Source organism: Leptinotarsa decemlineata, unplaced genomic scaffold, assembly GCF_025532065.1.
Source record: "Leptinotarsa decemlineata unplaced genomic scaffold, Ldec_3_MD MMD2_tig00026354_RagTag_RagTag, whole genome shotgun sequence".
Classification (NCBI taxonomy): Eukaryota; Metazoa; Arthropoda; class Insecta; order Coleoptera; family Chrysomelidae; genus Leptinotarsa; species Leptinotarsa decemlineata.
The window spans coordinates 23,503,003-23,527,306 of NW_027412702.1; the positions used below are offsets into that span (position 1 = coordinate 23,503,003).

Here is a 24,304-nt window from a genome sequence, read left to right on the forward strand (position 1 = left end):
AATGTAATGAAATCTCTAGTTATATTGAAACGATCGAATATCCTACAAATCAACAAATTTTAAAATTCAAAGTGGTTAATAATAGAGATAAAATTTAATAGCGTGAGAGGCGAGACCAATCTTCCGATCTTGAAAAACACTATATTTTTCTAATAACCGAACGAATTAATATTTCAATCTAAATTATATACCTCGCACTTATCCATTTCTGCCGTTGTCTGCAAATTCCACCTCTCTTGTCTCCTTTATCTAGTTTTCAAGATTTGGTAGGAGGGAATATAAAGCATAAGGATGTGCACAACTGACCTCTCCTCCCGAATTCGCTTATGTCGTAATCTTTCAGTGAGTTCACCGACCCGCTCTTTCAATTGTGACCACCGCGGAAAATGTTGGAAATGGGAAACCTGCGTCCGGAAACTAATGTGAGTAGAATCGGAAATTGTGAAGTTTCAGAAAAACATTTTTACGTAGACAAACAATTTTGGTAGGCATATCGGTGTTATTGAACAGTACGAATGTTTTCCTCATCTCCTGAAGATGGCAACTTAGTGTGTGAAACGCGCGTCGCGTACGTGCATTTCTGGTAATTGGAAAAATTGATTGTTTTGGAAGTACGAATGTTTTCGTTAAGAAATGAAATTAATTTCAATGGAGCGTTTGAAATGGATTATCTAGAGACCGTCGACATTCAGTTTTGATTAAATTGCTTTCCAGAAATATTATGAGACATTGTAAATACTTTCTGATAGGAATTTATTACATGCAAAGATAGATATACAATACCTTGTTATGACAGTGTATTTTTTCAATCGGAAATGAAAAAGACAAGAGAAAACATACAATGGAGTGACAATTAGAGATATTTCTGAATCATCAACGAATAATTGTTCTCAATTTCCAATTAAAACAAGTATTTTTAATAAAAACACTTACTGAATACCACTCAAGATATCCAAAAACTCTCCGGTCACATTGACTTTAGGTTTGCTGTATTTTATTACTTTACAGATATTATACACGGTAAAAAAAGTGTCAATTTCAACTACGAATTGACTAAAACTTTTGGTAAAATCGATTCACTTCAGTTTTTGGTGAAATCAACAAAAACAATAAATTGTTGATATTAACAAGTTGAGACCTTGTTCAAATCAACAGAAATAAATTTTGTAGTGATTAGTGAAATGTTTTCCAATTGATTTTCAATGAGTATTGTCAAGTCAACGCAAAGACTTGTAGTTTTCGCAAGCAAAGTTTTGTTTCACACATTCCAGGTTGATTACTATTTTTTAGCAATTTTGTATAAATCGAAAACAACAATTGCAACTTTAGCAATTTTTTTCAGATCAAAATACTTACATTGTTGACAAATATAGTTTGCTGAATTTACATCTTTTCATGTTCTACTAACTGTAAAAAACATATTCATGAAACAATTCTGACAAATTATTCACTTACAAATGTATACGAAATATTTTTACTTGGTCTAGGAATGTAGTCCACTGAACAAAAAATCATCGATATTTTTACAAATTGGTAATAAATTTAATACTGTTATTTTTCAAATGAGCAATCTTATTCTAATCAAGTAAACGGGTATTTTTCTCTTTGATCATGAATAGTTTCTCAAAATGTCAATAAAATTTCGCAATCCAATATCAATTCATTGGTGAAACTGCAAATAACATTGTTTGCAATATAACACCTTCATGCAAATTTAAATGAAACATATTGTTTTAAGTCAGGTGGAGAATGAATAATTCAAATAAGTATAAAATACATGAAATTCTTGAGTACTCAACTATATACGTGGAAGATAATAATCAATATTTTAGTTAACAGCAAATTTATTTCATGTAGAAATTCAAGTCTATGTGGAAGCTTACTTCATGAAAATGAAAAGCTTTGACAACTCACACTTAGATTATAACATTTTCTGAAAAATTGATTCAATTCCAGTGATTGGAAACGCTACTCATGAAGCTTTCAGAATTCCAATCGAATAAAATTAATATTTCCAGCTCTTTGAGTATTGCAATGAAAATATAAACGTATTATTAGTCATCAGAAATGATTTTTCCTGAAGAGTCATGAAAATGTATATTAGTGGAACAATAACTAAGTTAATAGATCCGTCATATAACTTTTCCACTCAGCTTTTCAACAACAAATATCTACTGAATTGGGAAGGAATACAATGAAATATACTTATATGATTTGGGCAGTCTTTGTTATCCAATTTCAAATGCTTCTGCAACTTCGTATTTATAGCATTTTTATGAAAATTATATAGTCAACCAATAGATTCCGCTGAACACATCTACATGTGAATGGGTCTATTATCATGCTACTTCATTTCATTCATAATCATAATTATTTATACAGCATTCGACTTTAATCAATGTAGACATAGAATATAATTGACCCTTGGTTGATAGCAACATATTGTTTGCTGAGATTGTTTCAAAATGGAAATAATTGTAATGTATGTAACTTTGAATGTTGCAGTTTTGATTTATTTCACGTAATTTTCCCTTTTGAATGATATACAAGTAGATCACAAACTGATCATATGTAATGATTGCCTTCTGTTGATTCAATAGTAGTTTTGTCTTCTGGATTTTATTTTTCATGAATAGCCTATAAAAAAGTTTCAAAGATACACGAAAACATTGTTGAATTCAATACAATTTAATACTTTCAGTTAACTTTGCACGAGATGATAAAAATGATGAAAAAAATCGCTGTGACGATAAAAAAGATTCATTTTGAACAAGAAAGACAATATAATCACGCACATGTCAGTTATATAATAACTTAGAATCGAATCTTTTGATGTTTTATAAATCTAACGTTGGAACTTCTTTACAAAATTGTTAACAAATATTCATAAACGACTCTAGTGCTCCAATCCTGACTATGTCTTGAGAAAAGTACTTCGACCTTTCGAAGAATTATTCTGCCATGAATGTACACTCCATGAAAAGGACAATTTACCTATTCCAAATGAAATAATAAAAATTATAATTGTTCTCTTCCGGCCTAGTTCATATTATCGCGATGCATGAATGAGCCATAACAAAATAAATGCTGAGTGTAGTATATTCATTTGATACCCATATTGAGGTAGTTGAGAAATAATATGTAATCCACCATTTTGTAGCTGCGGCCATCTTCAATTTGCATCTTTTTCAAAGTGTACTACTGCTCTACTAGTCAAACCCTGTCATTTGATACCCATATTGAGGTAGCTGCGGCCTTCATGGATTTACAATGATACATAATTCATTAAATTGTATTGTCATCAAAACTAAATATGTGTACCAAATATTAGATCAATATGTGAACAGGAAGGGGGGCAAACCTCAATTACTAAATCTGATCCAAACAATCGGGATAACACGGAAAAAAAATGTTGCGAAAATTTCTACAATTCTAAACATTTTTGTTACAAATTAAATCACATATAGGGACGACTCCAATTTGTAATATTATGTACTACAACATTGTGTACATACTTTTTTAGCAAATTATTCTACCATTCGATATATTTTGTTTTCGAAACTTCCATAACCGTGTGTTACCAGTAACAGTTCTTCATTAAAATCTGTAGCGATTTTTCAAATAATATTGTACTAGAACTTGCTTCAATTTTTCACGGAATCACATATAAATTTGTCAAAATATTCAAATCATTATTGTGTTAAAAAATTATATAACTTTTATCACGAATTTTTAAAAATTGTACCAATTAACACCAAACCATCAGTCAAAGTTTCATACAGCACATAATAATAATTTACTGGAATTGTGTTAATAATTGCAGTAAATTATATAGTACCGAAAACTCAAAAAAATCATATGAGTAATTACTATGCAATTATTAATGAATGAAAACCTATGTATCACTTTTCAAAACAGGATGTTTCAATTATCACTAAACATTGTTTGAAACAGTACAAAATATTTGTGGAGGAAAATAATACACATAGTATCAATTCAACTTCATTTCACAGTAAAACAAAATATGTTTCTGATACCTACCTCTTGTTCAATTTTCATTTATAAAATATAACAATAATTGAATTCAAAAAGTTGAATGTAACATCAACATATCTTGACAAAGTGATTTGTCAAAAGTGTTGAGGAATGACAGACATAGTTAGTAAAATGTATAGTTAGTAAAATGGTAAAGGATTTCATAATTCCGACATAAGGTGCAAGCATATTATATGGCCACCCCCATTAACATATTGGACTTTCCCAAACGAGGTACTTTTTATATTTTCTTAAAATATTTTTCTTTCCTAACACAATATTTCATCATTCATTCCAACAATTGTAGTGATTATATGATATTCATTTTTGTCGTTTTTTGAATAACATTCTTATGACTTCATTGTTAAGTTCACAGATGATTTTTATCATAAATTGGAGAGAAATACACAATGAATTATAGTAGATTGTACTATGGAATATGTTATAATATTGAAACAATTTCTTTCGTAAATTGCTGAAATGTTTATTAGCAAAACTGAAATAAATTGTTTTGATATGCTGTATACGTTATTTGATGAATTACTACAATCATCAACTACAATTTTATTTGAGATAACCTAATTCGAAAACATAGTTTTTTATTACAATTGTTATATTTAAAGCAACAATTTGTAGAAAATTACCGTGACACAATATCGTTTTAAAAATTCTAGTGAGATTTTTTTCCGTGAAGCTAAATAAAACCATTTAATAGGAATAAGCTGAAAACTGAAAATCGAAGGATTGAAACAAATTTAAAAATAAAAAATGATTTCAGACTGAGTTATTTCACGATGTTTTGGTTGTTAGTATTCACAATCGGGCGAACACTGGACTATCCCTCCGAGAGATGACTATTTATAGAGTATCAGTCCAAATTTTATCCCCGTTAGGGGTACTATTAGAGAACTGAAGACACCATCTAAACACCTAGACAATTGGATAAATATTGATTGTGAAATTTCGACAGGAATATTATTGGCAAATAAACTGGACCACAGTTTTTGATTATTTAAAATTATAAAATAACATTTTCATTAAAATATTGTATTCATAGTTATTTACTCTTTTGTCTTCAGTTTTTCCCACGTAACTTCTGGATTTGGTTGGATTTGAAATAATTATTCAAACATCTGCACGAAACTTCATATCTCTTACAGACAAATTAGTCTCAGCACTTCTTTCTGGAGTACCAAGTAATTTAACTGAAAAGACTGAAATCAAGCCGCGCAAAAATCAAACAAATCTCAAGATCGCCCGGAGTCAATGATAGGTTAACGTACTAAGAGTTTATTATAACACCATATAACTTGAAATTAATTGTTTTTTGTTTTCTTTAATTTATGGCACACCCACGTGGACTCAATGATTGCTTCAACAATTTGGCACGAATCAATTAAACGATTTCAGTTAGACTATTGTTTATCCTCGGGCAAACGCTCATTATATACAGATCGGTGAAAACAATTCGAATACGGACGGCTCCATATTTCAGCCGAATATAAAAAAAAAACAATAGATGATAAAAAATTTAAAACGATACCTGGATTCTTAGATAACTAACATTGTATTATTTGTTCAGTCAATTCTCTGCATGTATTTCAACTCAATTGTTTAATTACTTTAACAATCAGTTGGTTTTTGGAAACCCATAGAAATTGGGTCTTCCACAATATTGACCTCTTGGTAAATTCAGTTAAAATAGTATAATATACAGTGAGAGAGAAATGCGGCTAATACTTTTGGGAATGGCGAGTTGAGTACTATACTTTTTCTATGACTTTCAACAGGAATATTTTGAAATAGGATCTATTTGTGAAGGATACCCCGAATGATAGAAATACTAATAAATCCCATAACGAGAAGAAAGCCTGAAAGTAATCAAAAATACTTCTGAATTTTCATTCGAATAGTTTGAAAATTGAGTTGATGTGACTTGAATCCAACGTTCCAATAATTACTCTAAGAAAGAGCTTACCAATCAGTGTGACATGAAGCTATTTGCTTGTAAACTTCTTTTCACTTCCCAAGTCCATGTTTTCATTTCTGTTTTTGGTTAAAAACTACATATTTCACAACGAAATGTCAGTGCAATGATTATGTTTGAAGTGTGAGAACACATTTTGAAGCAGAACATCCTCAAGGCTCACTTGTGATTGATAATAAATGAAATAAAAAAGTAAAAAAAAACAATTGAGAACTTTAAAGAGATATTGATTGAATCGATCGAATATTGGTAACTTAGTATTACATGTTTTTTATGTGGTGCCCTGCTGTTGGCTAGTGCCTCTTCAGTTGTTGTGTTAATTGAAATAATAATAATAATAATAATTATTATAATAATGTTGCATCTCTATAAGAGTTTGCATCTCAAATCGTCCGTTCAACACTTGCACTTCCCCTGACAACAGGGAGGCCGTGGGGTTTTCAGTTTGGAGTATCTACATGACAGAATGGTACTGGATATAGCCTGTAAGGTATCAGGAGTCTGGATCCGCTTCTCTGCATGGTCCGTGACCATGAGAGAGCAGGAATTGGAGCATTTCTCTTTGAGGCAGCTGCCCGAGCAGCTGATGAACTTGGTTTAGTTTTCGACACGATAAAATTCGCAGAGATCACCTCACTTCTGCGGAAACACAAGGATAAGCCAATGCATGGGGTCTTCTTCAGTAACATTGAATACCTTGGCTTATCAAGGTGCTTGACTTTCGCTTTCCTCAGATCGAGTGGGCTGAAGCCGGAAACTTAGGGGTTCATCATGGCTTGTCAGGATGGTATCTTCAACACCTTAGTCTACCGCCGTCGCGTAATGGGTATAGAGGTTCCTGACACAAGGTGCAGGGCCTGCCGCGAGGCGCCCGAGACCTTAATGCACTTGCTATTAGCATGTCCAGCATATGCGGTCTCGGGCTATATCCATCGACACGGGTGTTGCCCTACGCTCCGGGGGATATTGAATCCGTTGTGGGGAACGAGAAGTGCCAAATTTATTGGAACTATTCGTTCCCCACCCTCAGGCTCATACAAGCTAATAAGCCTGATGTAGTCCTTCTCGACCACCAGAGAAAGACGACATTTGTCGTGGAGTTTTCACCTCCTGGCGATACGAATATCGTCCGAAAAGGACGAACCAATGTCCCCTCCCCACACCGTGGGGAGTGGACATTGGTTGATAATGCTGGCGCGCCTTCCCGAATGTATTGGGGCTTCGGGGGATAGGTCCTGACCAGCGCATACTTCAGAATCAAAATAATTGTTTTAGTGTGTATTTTTGTCTAGTTCTTGCTGTTGGGTATTTATGTATGGGTACAATACTTTTGTCCCGTGTTGGTCGGGTTAGTAGGGTCTTCTCTCGTTCCTTCGGCAATGCTGTTTTTATGTATGGGATGGCGAAGTTGTCCGGGTACAGTTGCAGGTAGTTCGTTGATTCGGGATCTGGTTAGTCTTGGGGGATAGGTAGAACTATTTATTCCTGATCTTCTTCTCTGGAAGTGGGCTATCTTTTACCTGATCGCCAGCGGGAACTCTTCAAAATGAAATCTTAGACTTCGACAACACCGCCACCTCGAAACAACGAGACGACTAGACCAGCCTCCACTCCCACCCTACTTAGTAAACCTAATACGAAATAAACGAAAGCTATACAGAACGTACGTACAAACCAGAGACCCCGCACTCAAAACAGAGCAAAATACTCATTCAGATATTCACATTTATACGTATTCACAAATTTATATACATAATATAAATGAGATAATAAATATTTCGAAATGAAATTTCGAAAGATTCGTCTCTCCCAAAGTATCTACACTGTGGGTTCTTGTAAATACCTGCCGGAAAACTACTACATCCCCGGGTAATGCCGAGCTGGACATTGAATCATATCCCACAGACATTTATGCAAGATACTATATAAATGTTTGATCTTTCAGTACACACAATTAGGTGGAAAGTTTAAGAATTTGCCTATGTTACTGAGCAGATTTTTAGTTAATTTGTTGTTAAACAGAAAAAGTTCGGCAGCAAGAGGGCACTTTTTGTAATAAGTATGGTGAGTAATGATTTATATCATTCATTTTGAAACATTTGTTCTAACCAGCTGGAAATTCAAAGAAAATATATGTAGTTATCAAATTGTTTGAACGAAATGTAATAATTTTCAATGTTTTTGTTTAAAACTGACCTGAATATAAACGGGAATTTTTAATTATTGGTGATTCCTAAACGAATTAATTTTATGGAAAATCGTCGAAAAACTATTTTTTACCATTTTCTTTTCATCAAGTTTCTGGATGGTGAACAGGAACTTTAAAAAAGGATGTCGTATATAATGTTCTTCTCGACCAATGCCATTGTTAATTATTTTAAATACTTTGCAACAATTATTGTGAAATAATGTGAAATATTTTGGACTCATAAATTTTTCCTGATATGTGTGATTGATGACTTGTCTATTTTGTGGTAACTCATGATCACTTTAATGAAATGAATAAAAACACTTCTGTCTGATTATCACTAATTAATTTTATTTATACGACCGGTTTCGGTTTTAACCCCATCATCAAGTATGATACCCCATTGATAATGGGGTTAAACCCGAAACCGGTCGTATAAATGAAATTAACTAGTGGTGATTAGACAAAAGTGTTTTTATTCATTTCATTTAATTTTTTCTGATCAGTTTCATTGCAGCAATCCTAGTCTCACTGACCATTAACCCTGGTCACGTGATAAAGAAATCAATTACTAGTTCCTTGCTTAATAAACATAATTTCATTATGTTGTTCACTTTTCAGACAGACGGATAGACAGACATATTTATTGGTGCTTTTAACAAACATGTTCTTTTAAACGAGTTAGTGATATTGGTACAATCATAAAATCATAAAATGTGACAATTTGGAATGCATAACTCATAAATATTAGCCATGGACATGTAATGTCAATTTAATAATTTTAGATAGCTACTAGTAATGTCTTTGTTAAGGTGGGAATCTTGGCTCTGAAGTACATGTTTTTTTTTAAAGTAGGTGTAGTAAATTCCTTGTTTCAGGCTATTAGTAAGCTACTATTTGGGACCGTAATACTTTTTCGAAATCTTACTTGTGTTCAACATAAAGTGTTATTTTATGTCTGATACACTACAAAATTCATAATTGGATATCAACTGTTTATATTTTTTTCTCACGAATGATAGATTTCCGAGATTCAATAATAAAACATTCTTGTACAATATCTTCTCAACTTTCTGTTGTGATTTAGAAGCGCCATAATTTATATAATGAATACTTATTTGATTTTTTTTTGAAATATACATCGATATGTCAGCTTCATAACAAATGTGTTCTATATAGACTCTTAAAAACCCAATGAATCAATTGATCAAATTCAATGCGATTATATAAACATCAAGTATATGCAGCCTCATGAAAAAAGATATAATAATAATTATAATTACACTCTTCCTAAGGTTTCATTAACCAAGTTGACGACTTGAAGCTATGGAGAAAACTAATTCCCAATTTCCAGACTTAGGTTCTATTTACATCTAACACTTTCCGATAACATCAATGAATTTGTCTACAAATTTCAACAGGGCGGTTCATAAAAATATATACAGTGGGCTGTTTACAATAGGATCTTTGCCACTGTTCAACTGCTATAACTTGTTACAATTTCTGACAGTTTTCATTCATTCTATGGCCGTTCACTACATTTTTTATGTCTTCGAAATCGGATAGGTGCTGTGTGTACTTTGAAACGAATTTAATGGCGCGCTTAGTCTGACCGATATATTGTGATTGTGTATCTCAAAATGTGGTTTTCCGTTAACAGTCTGTCACTCTTTTACGAACGATAACAAAAGTCGAATCTTCAAAGAGCTGAGGTTTGACGAGGTCTTACCTTCTAACGTGCGATTTTTAGCACGGGCTGATAGATAAGCAGCACTAAGAACCAACCTGGACAACAGAGACAAGAACAAATATTTTTGCGACAATTCACATTTGGGTTATGTCCGTTATTAATTATAATCGCAATCGCAAGTTGAGGTAAACTTACACCTTTTCCTTCTTAATGTCAATGCCTTAACATCTGAACAGGATACACAAAAAATCCCATTAAAAATGACGATTAATTGTGTTCGTTATCAATGAATGGAACGAAAAAATTAAAGAAGTAATAAGAGAGCTGTCTTCGTTCAAATTACTTCCTGTTGGAATTTGCTGATGGACGAAGATGCAAATAAAATTATTAGTGGAAGTTGTTTAATTGGTTGATCGAATAAAGGTGATTCGTTTGACTACTTTGAAACTGCTGTTGAAACATTTATCAAATTTATATTATTATTTTGAATTCTTTCGTTATCTCGAATTTCAATTACCGGTTGCGGAGTTACTGATGTTTGGATTTGGGACTAGCAATTTCGAAACTCCACCTGATTGCCCGGTTTTATGAAATAAATTTCCATTGGAAATATTATCGAATGAGTACCATATTATATAATAGATATTTCAAGGGAATAAAACTGGAAATGTTTTGACTACCAAAGCGCTGAAAGGCTATATATAATTTTTATTTTATAACATTCAATCAGTAGATAGTACACTCCCATTAGTCAAGATCAAACTATGGTTTGAACTGTCGATTGAAGATAATCGACAGTTTGAATTGTAGATTAACCGTTTGAACTACCGATTAAAGATAATCGACAACCGACAGTTTGAACTGTCGATTATAGATAATATAATCAACAACCAACAGTTTGAATTGTCGATTATATGTAATTGAAAACTTGAACTGTCGATTATAGATAATTGACAGCCGACAGTTTGAACTGTCTATGATAGATAATCGACAGCCGACAGTTTGAACTGTCAATTATAGATAATCAAACGTCAACAGTTTGAATTGTCGATCATATATAATTGAAAACTTGAACTGTCAATTATAGATAATAGACAACCGACAGTTTGAACTGTTGATTAGAGATAATCGATAGTTTGAACTGTCAATTATAGATAATCGTCAGTTAGAAATGTCGATTATAGGTGATCGACAGCCGACAGTTTGAACTGTCGATTATAGATAATCGACAACCGACATCAACAGTTTGAACTGTCGATCAAAGATAATCGACAATTTGAACCGTCGATTATAGAAAATTGACAGTTTGAACTGTCGATTATAGACAATCGACAGCTGACAGTTGGAACACTAACTTGGTTAGAGAAATGCGCGTCGATAAGAGTATTGCAGAAAAAAGTTTGCTTTTGGATTCATTTGACACCAGAGGTTTCAGTTTCAGCTTTTACATCTATTTATATTGAGTACTCACTTGATATTCATTGTAATTTGCTGAATATTTTTGCTTCAGCACAAGTTACTGTTGGGTGTATGTCATATCCTGTCAATTATGTTACGATTGTGGGTGCTTTGTAAATAGGTGGTATGATTTCAATAATTACCCACCACCTTCATTCAGTTGAACGAAATACAATTGAAACATATGTATACGAGTATCGTGCAAAACATACCTCAATAATCACTTGATCCGAATAAGTTCACAAATACACCTGAAAAATATAGAGATACTGATTTTCTACATAGCCATGCATTGAATTTCATTCTTTTTTAATGTTATATGATTCTACCGACTGATTACCAAAAAAGTCTCATAAATACATGAATCCCCGTATATTTTGTCCTCTAGAAAATATCAAAAAATGTCGAAAAGGTTTTTTCCCCCACAAAATTATTTTTTACTGATATTTTAAACTTACGACCAAAATAGTTAATATGATTTTTCAGTGAGCAGATAACAGGGCCGTAATTGCCAAACTTCAACATATATTTCGTGGCAAAAAGTTACTCATCTTGTTTCTTTCATTTTCAGCATTTTTTTCTACACTTTCTCGCATACATTTCCTTGGTGGCAAGCCATCCACTTCTTTCTCAACCAAGACTGAGCGAAGTAGAGTGGGCCAACTACAATTATCACGAACCTCAAGGGCCAGGGACGTACGCTTTCGGATACGATATAGAAGACCCATTGACGAACAATATACAATTCAGGGACGAAGAAAGATATCCCAATGGAACTGTCGTAGGCAGTTACGGCTACGTGAAACCCGATGGCAATATTCATATTGTGAAATATACTGCAGATGAAAAAGGATATAGGTGAGTTAGTTGTGAAACGAATCAATTGATTATAGTTCGTTCAGTATCGTCTGAGAGTAAAAAAATTTCAAGAATGCAAATATGTCGCTACATCAAAGAAAGTAACATAGTCATCTCAAGCAAATATCACTGCAATTCACCCACAAAATCATTGGGATATGTCTACCCTCTATATCCCTTGAGGACGCCGCTAACGAGCCATTAAAATAGGGATACGCGACAAAGAACACGAAAACACCGACAAAGAATGTGAAAATACCGCCAAAAGAACCGCTCGATATTTTTTCTGATATTACGTTTAAGATAATAGGCGTCGGACTGGGGGTATTAATATAAATTTTTCATTGTATGATGAGAAGATAATTAAAATAAGGTGAAAACTAATTTTTTTAAATATTTTATTTCGGGAAGGACAGTATATTTGAAATAGTTTTTTATTATTTAGAATTGTTACCTTCTACAGATCTATAAAATAATCAGAATATTAAATTTACAAATAAATACAAATGTAGAAAGAACAAAAAGTTACTACATTTGACAAATTAGCTTTTTGGAAAAAAAATTTCTTCATCCAACCTATTTGAATAAAAAAATTATAATTTGTAGTTATGATTCGTCTTTTGACGTAAATGAATTTGATATTATTATTATCATTGACACTGATAATATTAAATTGATCGTCGGTATGATAATGAAGATGGATAAAGTATTCGAAACATCACCAGATAAGCATACAAATAGAATAGATTTCCGCGGTTAAAAATTTGAACATCTGATTTCGAGTTGAACCGCGTTCAAAATTTTGCGTTGTTCGACGTTTCGGCTTCGACTTTAACATTTACAGGTAGTAGAAAAGTGTGGCTGCACTGAGAGATACACTTCATATATTCTTGTTGGCTTGAAAATGAAGATTCATATTCCTTATTGGATTTTATAGTTGATTCAGAAACAATTTTATATATTTAATGGGAATACTTACTTCGAACAAGACATTGCGATAATTTTAATCTGAAAAAAGTCTACTGGGATTCGTTGAGTGATTCTTCACTGGATGAATCAGTTTCATTAGGATTGATGACAACTGGAATGATTTTTTCTGATAATGAGTCTATGCGATCATCCAGATCCCACATCTTGCTTCGATTCTGATTGTTTTGTGGATACATTTTTCCTAAGCTTTAAAAGTCTATAGGGATTCGATGAGTGATTCTTCACTGGATCGAGCGGATCGGATCGAGTCCAGCGTACTCGAATTAAAATAAATTGGTATTCGAGTAGGAGAGTTCTAAAGCAGGAATCGAGTCTGACTCGAGTAAACCGTACTCGGCACATCGCTAACTTTTTCCCTACATTTTTCCAGCTATCAAATTCAAACAATCGAAATGCAAGAAATTTTTGCAACTCTTGCCAAAATCACCATGAATTAAGCTCTCATTTGAAAAAATATATTTTGTTATTTTAAGATAAGGTAATCAGAAACTGTTTTTTTCATTTCTATACCCGCGTAAGCCTCAAAGCACGTATCTAGTTGGTTACTGAGCAATGAAATTACTATAAAGAACTAGTTTGGCATACTAATTTACTGAGCTTCCTCTTCCTCTTGAAAGTGTCGAGGTGTGAAAATAGCGGTTTGGTGTTGTGAAAAAACTTCAGTAATGTAGTGAAATGTTTGAATGTGATTGTTTTCATTCTATGAGCAACTCAAATAACATTTTTATACTCCAAAATTTTCGAACGATTCTGCTGCATTGCGAATGGGTTCAATATACTCCCATTTTTGTAATCTTATGATTGGTATTTGTGCTCAGGGTTGGTTCTGGTAATCAGGTACTCAACAGGTACTCTAGTGACACAGAAGGGGGTTGTACAAGCATATATAAGATATTCCCGCATCATGGACCCAGTTGTAAAAGTGTTTTGATTGTGTTTAACTGATAGCATCAGTGTTCTTAATACTACTTCTATATTCCTACGATTCGTTAGGTAGAATCATGGCAGAAGTTATCATCAAGGTGATCAAGTTTCCTTAGTGTGCTCTTATAAGGAGAACAACAGCCTCATCATGGATTGTGGAATTTTGATTTGTCTTCCGCCAGCGCAGTAACTGGACTTACATAAAATTTATATATTTGCATGAAAAATTTTTCGACTATGATAAAAATAAAGTATTTCAAAGGAAGAAAAAGTGTGGCTCGAACTTTATGTTGTTAATGAATCAGAAACGTATATTTTTTTGCTTTTAACACATGCTAACAACTTTAACTTTTTGTATTTTTCAAATATTTCAAAGCTTACGTATTCAAAAATCACTTCATCGTGAGATATTCACCTTACAGATTCTCAAACCGGAACACGTGTTTCGCCATACAATGGCTTCTTAGCGCGTGTTAAATTCTTTACAGCTCCGCTTTCAACATGGTCGATTCAAAAGGAATAGCTTTCATTTGTAACCACCTAGTAATATCTGCTTTCTTCCAACACGACGTCGGCAGCTTCTCGACTCGTCTAATGTGGTAACTTGCGTTATCCATTACTATTACGGATCCTTGCGGAAGTTTGACAAGTATGTTTTTAAACCATTCTTCGAATACTGTGGCATCCATTTCTTGATGATAATCTCCATTTTTCTTCGATTCAAACACCATCACTTTATCTTTCACGAATCCTTCACTGCTGCCTATGCGAGTGATGATAAGACGACGACATTTTCCAACTGGAATTTTCAAACCAGTGGACCAACTTTCCATAAAGGCTTGTCTTCCACTGTTGATGTTCTGATCTTGCCAAATCTTAAATCTCTTAAATAGTTTCTTCTCCATTCTACAATCTCTGATTTTTCTATTAACATGCTCCTTCTATCTTGCTTTCCAAAAGTCCGAACACTTTCTACCAATTGATACTATCGGCTCGAAAAAGTTGTTGTCTTCCTTGAGTTCCTTGAGAATTCTGAAAATTGTCGATCTATTGACACCGGTCATACTCGCGCATTTTTGCACTACTTTCTCCTTACTTTTTATTTCAGGCTGATATTGTATTCTTAAAGAATTATAATATACATTCATAACAATTGTTTTTTTCATTTATATTTAATGGTGACAATTTTGGACGCTTCACGATTACCGAGCAACTAGCTTCTATGTTGTATAGCTGTTTATTCCACGCGCTCTCGAAGTAAACTGAAGAATATCACGAATAACCCCGCTAAAAAGTCAAGTCGGTCTTATTGATGGGTGCGATGTGTCTGTTGACAGTATGATTCAAAGGAATATCTATTTATACCGCCTTCAAAAAAACAATGTTTTTCCAATCCCCTTCAACTGAATACATTTGTCATAGTAGATTTGTTATTTTGTTATTATGGATGATGTTTTTCAAGAATAAATATTGTGTTTTTGTGGTATACATTAATTTATTCAATTCTTTGAGAGTAAATAATTTGAATCCAGTACGTCTATGGCACTAAAATTTATAGTAGTAGTAGTAGTCTCTCTCATTTCTGAACAGACAATAGCAAGTATTGAAACAAACATTTTGCCATACACTAGAATTACAGTATTTTTCATGAATGCGAATTGTGATAATATTGTCAAGAGATGGCTAAAGCCAATTGTTCCTTTATGGGATCAAAGTAACAACCCTTCATTGGTTCCGATATAATTCAAATGGTAAAGTTGGGGAACAAAAATTCTAGTCATTCGAAAATCACCTGTGGAGTCCCCCAAGAATCAGTGCTCGGTCTCATTTTGTTCCTTATCTATGTGAATGCCCTATCTAATATCGACATACAAGGAAAGTTTACAATGTTTGCAGACGATACAACTTTACTATGGCATGGAAATAATACAGACTCTCTGAGAAATATAATTGAAACTGATTTAGAGAAAGTCAAATCTTGGTGTGATTCAAATTCTTTATGTTTCAATGTGAATGAAACTAACATAATTTCGTTAGAATTTATTTCGGGAAACCTAAGCCTTCAGAAGCATGTCATCGAAAATAAGACGTGCACCAAACTTTTGGGATTATGGATTGATAATACCCTGAAGTTTAATGAACACGTAAAACATCCCAACAAAAAACTTGCATCTGGCTAATACGCTATGAGGGTCATCACCAAGGAGTTGGGAATAGTAGCAGGAAAAACATCTTACTTTTCACTAGTCGAGTTTCGTCTGAGGTATGAGGGCGATAAGATATATTTGTAGAGCCAAGTGTTTGGACCACTGTAGACCACTCTTCATAAAGAGTAGAATACTAACAATCTACTGCATCTTCATACTAGAAACAGTATGTCTGATTCAAATGAGAAAAATACTTTTGCTTCCGAAAGAATATATAACACCCAGCAAAATGCCAATATACCTCTGCCAACGCCAACTTCAACATTAACAAAAAATTCCATAGTATTTGAGAGTTGGAAGATATTCAATCATCTACCATTTGGAATGAAAAGTATAATAGAGTCAAAAACATTCCGAAAACTTGTGAAGGAACTTCTACTCACGAAAGCATATTATAGCTTGGAAGAATATCTTAAAGACAGAGTTTGAGTACCTGAGCCCTTGAGGTCGAACCGACTGGTTTATTCATTTCATCTACACATGTAAATCAATTCTTAACTGCTTTGTGCAATCGCATGTCCTATGTTACTATGAATTGACTGTTTATTTTAAATTTATTCAAGCTTTGTTAATAAGATTTTTTTTTATTGCATCTCAATCCTTTATGGTTGTAGATAATGTTCTAGTTTTGCTGTCTAGAAATTGATGTAATTTCATCAAATCCTATTTATAGGTATACTGATTGTTATCATACCTACTAGAACGACTACTTGTAATGAATATACGAAAGAATAAACGAAGGACCGTTTAGATGAAGACCTTTGTCTCAATTTCTACTCCATAAGAGGCGCTCAAAATTATTTTACGTATCAGTTTCAATTATTCTGTAACCGTTTGTCGCAACATTTGACTCATTTGGTCCACTAAACCTCATTTTGGATAGTGCTCTTTGGAACAATCCATTATAGTCCCATAATGTGACAGAAATTTTGTCGCAGTCCTCAAAAAAATTCCAAACGTATCTATTCTATCTAAACGAATCAGGTGGACATCTTTCAATCTCAACCTCAACTGTTATATCTCAATCCTCACCATTTGGTGACTCTCAATCTTGAAATATGAATAGGGAAAGTGCTAAAAATCCCTCATTAATGGGAAGATAAGTTTTATAAAGAATTCATTGAACTGATTCCACCAACTGCTGTACATGTACACGAAATGTGAACCTCGTATAGTAACACTAATACTGTGACAATTTCATATTAAACTGTTTTGGGTACTTTTGTATCAGCTATCAGTATTAGCTAGTTCCATTCAGCTTCATCAACTGCCATAATAGAATAGGAATATCATTGACTGCGGAAAAATCAATCATGAGGAAATCTATATAGAAGTATCATGCCAAAACCAAAATTTTTGTTACAAATCTCAAGTTGATACTGAAGTAGACAATTTTCTTATTCTAGGAATCCACATACTAGACTAATTTGCCAAATGTTCCAAGACAATTTTATATTTGTTTAGTTTTCTAACTGTACATTGTTTTGAATTTTGCTTCGAACATTCAGTAGTAACCATCTTTATCACTACTGATAATTCATTAATAAATCCACGGTTGTTTTCAGGGCGACAATTGAAAATCCTCGAGGGCAACCAAAAGTTTATAGAGAGCCTCAACAGTCAAACCCAAACGAAAGACAACCTTCTCCTATTCTACTGACAGCTATGAATTCTCAAAAAGTCTACAAACAGCAAACAGTACACGAACAACGTTTGAGACCGATTGACGATATTGTGTCAAGAAACAGTTTCTATGATACAAGGAGGAATGATTTACAGCAGAATTGGTTATTTGGAAGAGATTCGAATTATGCTGTAGAACCTAAGAAGTTTTATATTCGTCGGGAGTGAAAGGAAAGAGGGAAGATGAGAACTGAATGACTATTTATTTATTTATTTGTGTATTTATCATTTATTAATATTAGAAGATTGATTGAGATGAAATTAATAATTTCCCAAGAATTTAAACAACCGTAAGTTGTGGATTACTTTGAATCATGAAATACATTATTTGACAATACTTTTGTTATTTGAATTGAAGGGGTTATATTTTTTAGGAGTGATTAATTTTTGGGAAACAAAGTTTTTGGCTTTCTACTACTCCATTTTGATATAAAAAAAGATGGATGAGGGAGTCTTCCAAAGAAAGGAAGGAAGTAACTCTATACATGTGTAGATCATGCAAAGAAGTAACTTTCAGACACAAACTGAAAGAAAGTCCTTCTGAAACAGCTACATTCATGTAAACATTGAATTATACGAAAGAAACAATTCTTTCGAAACAAATACTTCTATATGAACACTGAATTATACAGAAGATACTTTTCTCTACTCAGTTTGTATTTCAATTATTCGTTGTGGAATAAAAATCAGATATCATTCACATGAGTTCTACTTTTAATGAATGGTAACAAATTGCACTTACATAGAACACTGCCATCCTCACTGGTATACACCGATGTAGCTGTTTCAGGAGGACTTTCTTTCAGTTTGTGTCTGAAAGTTACTTCTTTGCAAGATCTACACATCCATGTATAGAGTTACTTCCTTCCTTTCTTTGGAAGACTCTCTCATCCTTCTTTTTTTGTATCAAGATGGAGTAGTAGAAAGCCAAAAACTTTCTTTCCCAAAAACTTTTGTTATTTTTTTGAGTCAAAGTCATTTTTTTCCAGTGGTATAACATCCACACATTCAACGAATATTAGTACATTTTGAATCGATGAAATATTTTTTTCCGAAAACGGAAAATTGAAATTTCTTTTTCAAAACGGAGAAGGGTAATAATTGAGCTTTTGAAAAATATGGTTTCAATCGACATAGGTTTCGGATTTGTTTATTCTTTCAAAATGATGCCCATTGGAGGGCTCCACATTGTCCGAAGATATTTTGGTATCATAATGTTTTTTAATGTTCACATTGCTATCATAGTAAAATGTTGATCACTTTAATGAAATGAATAAAAACTCTTTTGTCTAATTACCACTGGTAGATTTTGTTTATACGACCAGTTTCGGGTTTGACCCCATTATCAAGTATAAAACTGAAACCTGAAGTTTGAAACCTCAGTTATGTAGAATTCTCCGGGGTTGTTAAACTTATAAATTCAAGAGAGGAGATTTACATGAATCGAGTTGCTCGTTTAGGGGTATATATTTCAGGTTTTTAATTGATTTTCCCTTTATTACATATATGTAGGATTTTGAGGTTATCTTCATTTATCTTGTAGTTTGATTTTTGAAGATGTTCGTTCATTGCAGATTTTTTGTCCAAACAGACGTGTTCACGCAGTCTTATTTCAAAATTTCTACCGGTTTGGCCTGTGTATACTGCATAGCATTCGCAACACTCTATTCTATATATATACCTGATTTTTTCATTCTATCCCGTTTGGGTTTTGCATTAAACAGGGTTCTACCTAAATTATTATAACTTGTGAAAGCTGTTGATATTTTGTATTTAGAGTATTATTCTTTAATATTTTCTGAAAGTTTACCTGAGTAATTGATGCTACTGTACTTGACTATATTTTGTTTTCGGCAGTTTGAGTATAATTTACTCATAAGTGTTTTGTGAGTTTTACCTGATATCATAACAGAGAAGTTGGTACCTGATTGTTTACTGCAATTTGTTTAATCGTTTTTAGTTCATTTTGGAAGTTCTTTACCGGTAAAGGGATTGCGAAAGCTTTGTGTATCATCGACCTAAACGCGAATAACTTATGTAAGAGTGGACTGAAAGAGTCAAAGGGATTTATAGAGTTGTGAACGTGTTTTTCCAGTAGATATTGAATTGCAAACCATTCTTAACTCTTGAAATATTCACATCTGAGAAGTTAAGCTCCTTGTTTTGTTCGATTTCTACTGTGAACTTGATTTTGTTATGCAGAATATTGAGAAAGTTTAAAAATTTGTCTGTTTGAACCATCAAAATCAACCAGTATGTCATCAACATATCTGAACCAAAACACAATATGTTTCTGGGAAAGGGGTTTATTAAGATGCGGGTATTTTCTAGCGTGTCCATGACAATGTCTGCCAGAATGGGACTGATTGGTGAGCCCATAGGGAGACCTGAGTTTTACAGGTAAAAATTATTATTACATTTGAAGATTTTTTTTTGTTTCAAACATATATCAAGGTGCAAAAGTGATCATGAATTACCATGAAATAAACAAGTCGTCAATCACACATATTAAAATGTTGATATCTTTAAAATTTCAATCAGACTTTTTCATATAATTGTATCCAATATCAAACGTTAAGTGCGAACATTGATTAGGATTCACTACATGAGAATTCTCCACAACTGAAATACGATCTGTGGTTATAAATATCAACATTAAAAACCATCAATTAACACATCTTTCCGAAATTGTTAACGATCCTTTTTTGTCTCAAAAACTGTATTTTTATTGTCATGATCAGCGTTATGAGTTTATTTTAATGTTTAGCATTCATTAATAGGTAATAATGTGATTTCTTCTCTCATTTTTGGACAAAAAAACGAACAGTTGACATAAGGTGGTGTAATATCCAATAAAATACATCTGAATATACTGAAAGAGGGAAGAAGTCACCGGATTTCTAGTCAATCAATATCGGGCTTGCTTTCGAAATGATCATATTTTGGGAGCAATTCTTATTGAAAAATCTTTGACTAGCATGTCATTTTTATTCTGAAGTAGGTGTTCCTCAGGGTTCGGGCCTAGGACCTACCTTATTTATACTTTATATAAACGATATTGTGAAGATATGTGATAGCTCAATCATTGTTTACGTTGATGATACATCAGTTATTGTATCAGATAGGGATGAATATTGTATAAGTCAGAAACGTAAAAAAAATCCTTTGATACGGCTCAGTGGTTCAGACCCAACTCACTTCATCTAAATACAGATAAAACAAAATGTATACGCTTTCACAATAGACAAAAAGAAGCTAGTGTAGTTGATTTCGGAGACTTACAGTAAGTTGATAAGACCGTCCGATTTCTTGGATTATATATAGACGAACATATTTCCTGGGGAGAACACTGTAAACTCTTAATCAATAAATTGAATTCTATTTCCTATCAATTACGTAATTTGAGATCAGTTCTGTTTAATGATCAGTTGCTGATGCAACGGGGAAGAAAACGGGGGCGCACATGTATTTTGCATGATACTCCAGAAAAATTAGAAATTGAAGAGGCAGCTCGCAAAAAAGAAGACACTCTTAAGATAAAGGAGAAAAAGAAAAAAAAATTTGAAAAAGTTCGAAATAAGTTATTGGAAGAAGAGACTGGTCTTCTGGGGGAAGACAAAGGTCTGAAGCAGAGGAATGTATGGAGTGTTAAGAAACCCAATAAAAATAGAGAAGTCCTTGAGTCAACTGATGAAGAAGATGAATTTCCTTCCCTTGATGACACCAGCGGCTGCTCTGACTACGTTTCAGACGATGAAATAGATGGTAGCGCGATAGAGCCTAACGATTACGTGTTAGTCAAATTCGCCACGAAAAAAGTTGTTAAGTTTTACACTGGCTTGGTGGAAGATGTTCAAGGTGACACTGTTAAAATAAAATCTTTGAGGCGAAAAAGCCGGGAAAGCAACTGCCCAAACCCCATGTTAATCCCCCAGAAGGGATTCCTCGCATTATTAAATTTTACTACAAATTCGATAGCAATGTGTATTAAGCTGCTAATAATAATTTTTACCTTGGAGTGGAGTCAAACAAACACTAAATTCTAATACTTTTCGACGAAAAATAGTTTCATTTTATATTTGTACCTATAGGTACTTTAAATTTTACTCAATATGTTCATTAGACTTATGTTCGATACCTTTTCATTGAAGAGATCAGTTGGAACTTAATGTTTCGTTTCAATTCAGCACTACTACTTCCTTCTAAATGCATAAAATCCCTGGGATCAAGTATCCCACCCCATAGGGTGGGATACTTGATTTCCTGTAGTATTCCTAGTAAACCCAACTTGTTACATTCGTCCTGAAAAATATTGACTATTCATTGGTGCCAAATGGAAGTTATTGAATCAAGACATGAAGTGAGTCAAACCGAATCTCAAATGTACTAAAATAGCTCCAGATATACAGAAAAATCAAAAGTGGGGATCAAGTATCACTACTCTCCCCTACAGGTGACGAAACAAGAAATTTTGGGGCAGGTGACGAATTGACGAAACAAGAACAAATCTTCTGGAAATGACCTCTGACTTTATGCCCCCAACTGTCAACTACGAATTGCCTTATAAAGTACTGTTCCCGAGTAGAAAGGATTTGATCCTCCGGGAGAAGGAAATATTAAGAGCAGATAGTTGTTGGTTCACAGATGGATCAAAAACATCTTTCCGGTTCTGGTGCAGGTGTTTTCAGTTTCAGACGCAGGAAAGAGATATCAACCCGCCTAGGAACCTATGCGACTGTATTTCAAGCGGAAATTTTTCTATTGAATTGTGTGCGGAAATATTGGAAGAATCCAACCTCTCACACAAGTCAATAAGAATATTCTCGCCTGGCCTGGCCTGGAAGGCAATGTCTGGGACTCTTGGAAGACAGTCCCTGCACCGCTGGGGACCAAATCAGGTTTTTAGAGTTCGGCCATACTCTTACCATCTAACCTGAAAGACCACTCACCATACACACTTATCGGCTTCGTTAAGAAGCTGGGTTTGTTTGGTCGAGTGTGAATTTTTACGCATCCCATTAGTGAATATGACATAATTGATTTGATAAAAACAGTAAAAAAACTCGTGTGTAAGTGGTTATGATGAGATTTCAAACAAGCTCCTGAAAAAATGTGCTCATGAGTTATCATATCCGCTGCATCACATCATTAACCTATCACTAGAATATGGAATGTTTTCTGACAAACTGAAAATTGCTAATGTTGTACCAATTTATAAAAAGGGTGATAAAAATTTGTATGAAAACTATAGGGGCATCAGTTTGCTTTCCAGTGTATCAAAAGGGTTTGAGTTGAATATCAAAAATCAATTAATTTCCTTCCTTTCTATGAATAACATTCCCTCATCAAACCAACATGGATTCACAAGGAATAAGAGTACAGAAACAGCTCTATGTGATTTCAGTGAACACATTATAAATGCTCTTAATTGCAAATTACATATTTGTGGTTTATTTATAGATTTTTCAAGAGCTTTCAACACCGTGAACCATGAACTACTGCTACAGAAATTGGAACGTTATGGCGTGAGAGGGACTGCTCACAGATTAATCAAATTATATCTGCATGGCAGAATTCAACGAGTTATTGTTGACGTCACTATGAGTTAACCACGGAAAATAGAGCAAGGTGTCCTTCAAGGATCTATACTCAAACCACTTTTCTTCATAATTTTTGCGAATGACTTGTTTCACTATTTTCAACAACTTTCATCAGTACACGTGGTAACATATGCGGATGATACAAATTTCCTTTTAGCAGAGAAAGACTCGGCAACTCTATCAAATATTACTGGAAAGGTATACCAGCAAATTTTAACATGGGCAAGTAAAAATTACCTGAAAATCAATATAACTAAAACTGTGCTGATGAAATTTACTATGGTTACAAATGAGTCTGAGATTTTCAGTATATAATATGAGGATGATGATTTTCATGTAGAATCCTCTAAAGAAACTAAATTATTAGGCATCACAGTTCATTACAGACTCACCTGGACACCACATATCGACTCACTTTGTGAAAAACTACGTGAAAATTGTTATGCGTTAAGATTCTAGTCTAACTACTGTAATGCTACAATCTTGTTGAGTCTGTACTATGCCACTATCCATTGCCATTAACAATTCGGGATTTTGAATTGGGGTAAGGGATCGTCCGTGGAAAGGATTTTCATATTACAAAAGTCGGAAGTTCGAATAATTGCTAAACTTGGATGGAGAGAGTCATACAGGAGTTCTTTCAAAAACCTGAAACTTCGTACGGTTGTTGGGATATATGTTTAT

General features: G+C 33.5%; 1 protein-coding gene across 1 annotated transcript; it reads left to right on the top strand.

Annotated features, from left to right (window-relative positions):
- The first annotated feature begins 295 nt into the window (after positions 1–295).
- LOC111502249 (uncharacterized) lies at positions 296–18,357 on the top strand. The gene is made up of 3 exons (XM_023156265.2): positions 296–422; positions 11,930–12,216; positions 17,903–18,357. The coding sequence occupies exons 1-3, from the start codon at positions 387–389 to the stop codon at positions 18,186–18,188; spliced, it is 609 nt and encodes a 202-aa protein (XP_023012033.2). The 5' UTR covers positions 296–386; the 3' UTR covers positions 18,189–18,357.
- Positions 18,358–24,304: the final 5,947 nt, after the last annotated feature.

What these genes read in the sequence shown, in the direction of transcription:
- LOC111502249 (XM_023156265.2), top strand. Translation starts at nt 387, where the DNA reads ATGTTGGAAATGGGAAACCTGCGTCCGGAAACTAAT. An exon ending in ACCTGCGTCCGGAAACTAAT is followed by an intron (nt 423 to 11,929) that starts GTGAGTAGAATC and finishes TTTCATTTTCAG; the next exon opens with CATTTTTTTCTACACTTTCT. An exon ending in GCAGATGAAAAAGGATATAG is followed by an intron (nt 12,217 to 17,902) that starts GTGAGTTAGTTG and finishes GGTTGTTTTCAG; the next exon opens with GGCGACAATTGAAAATCCTC.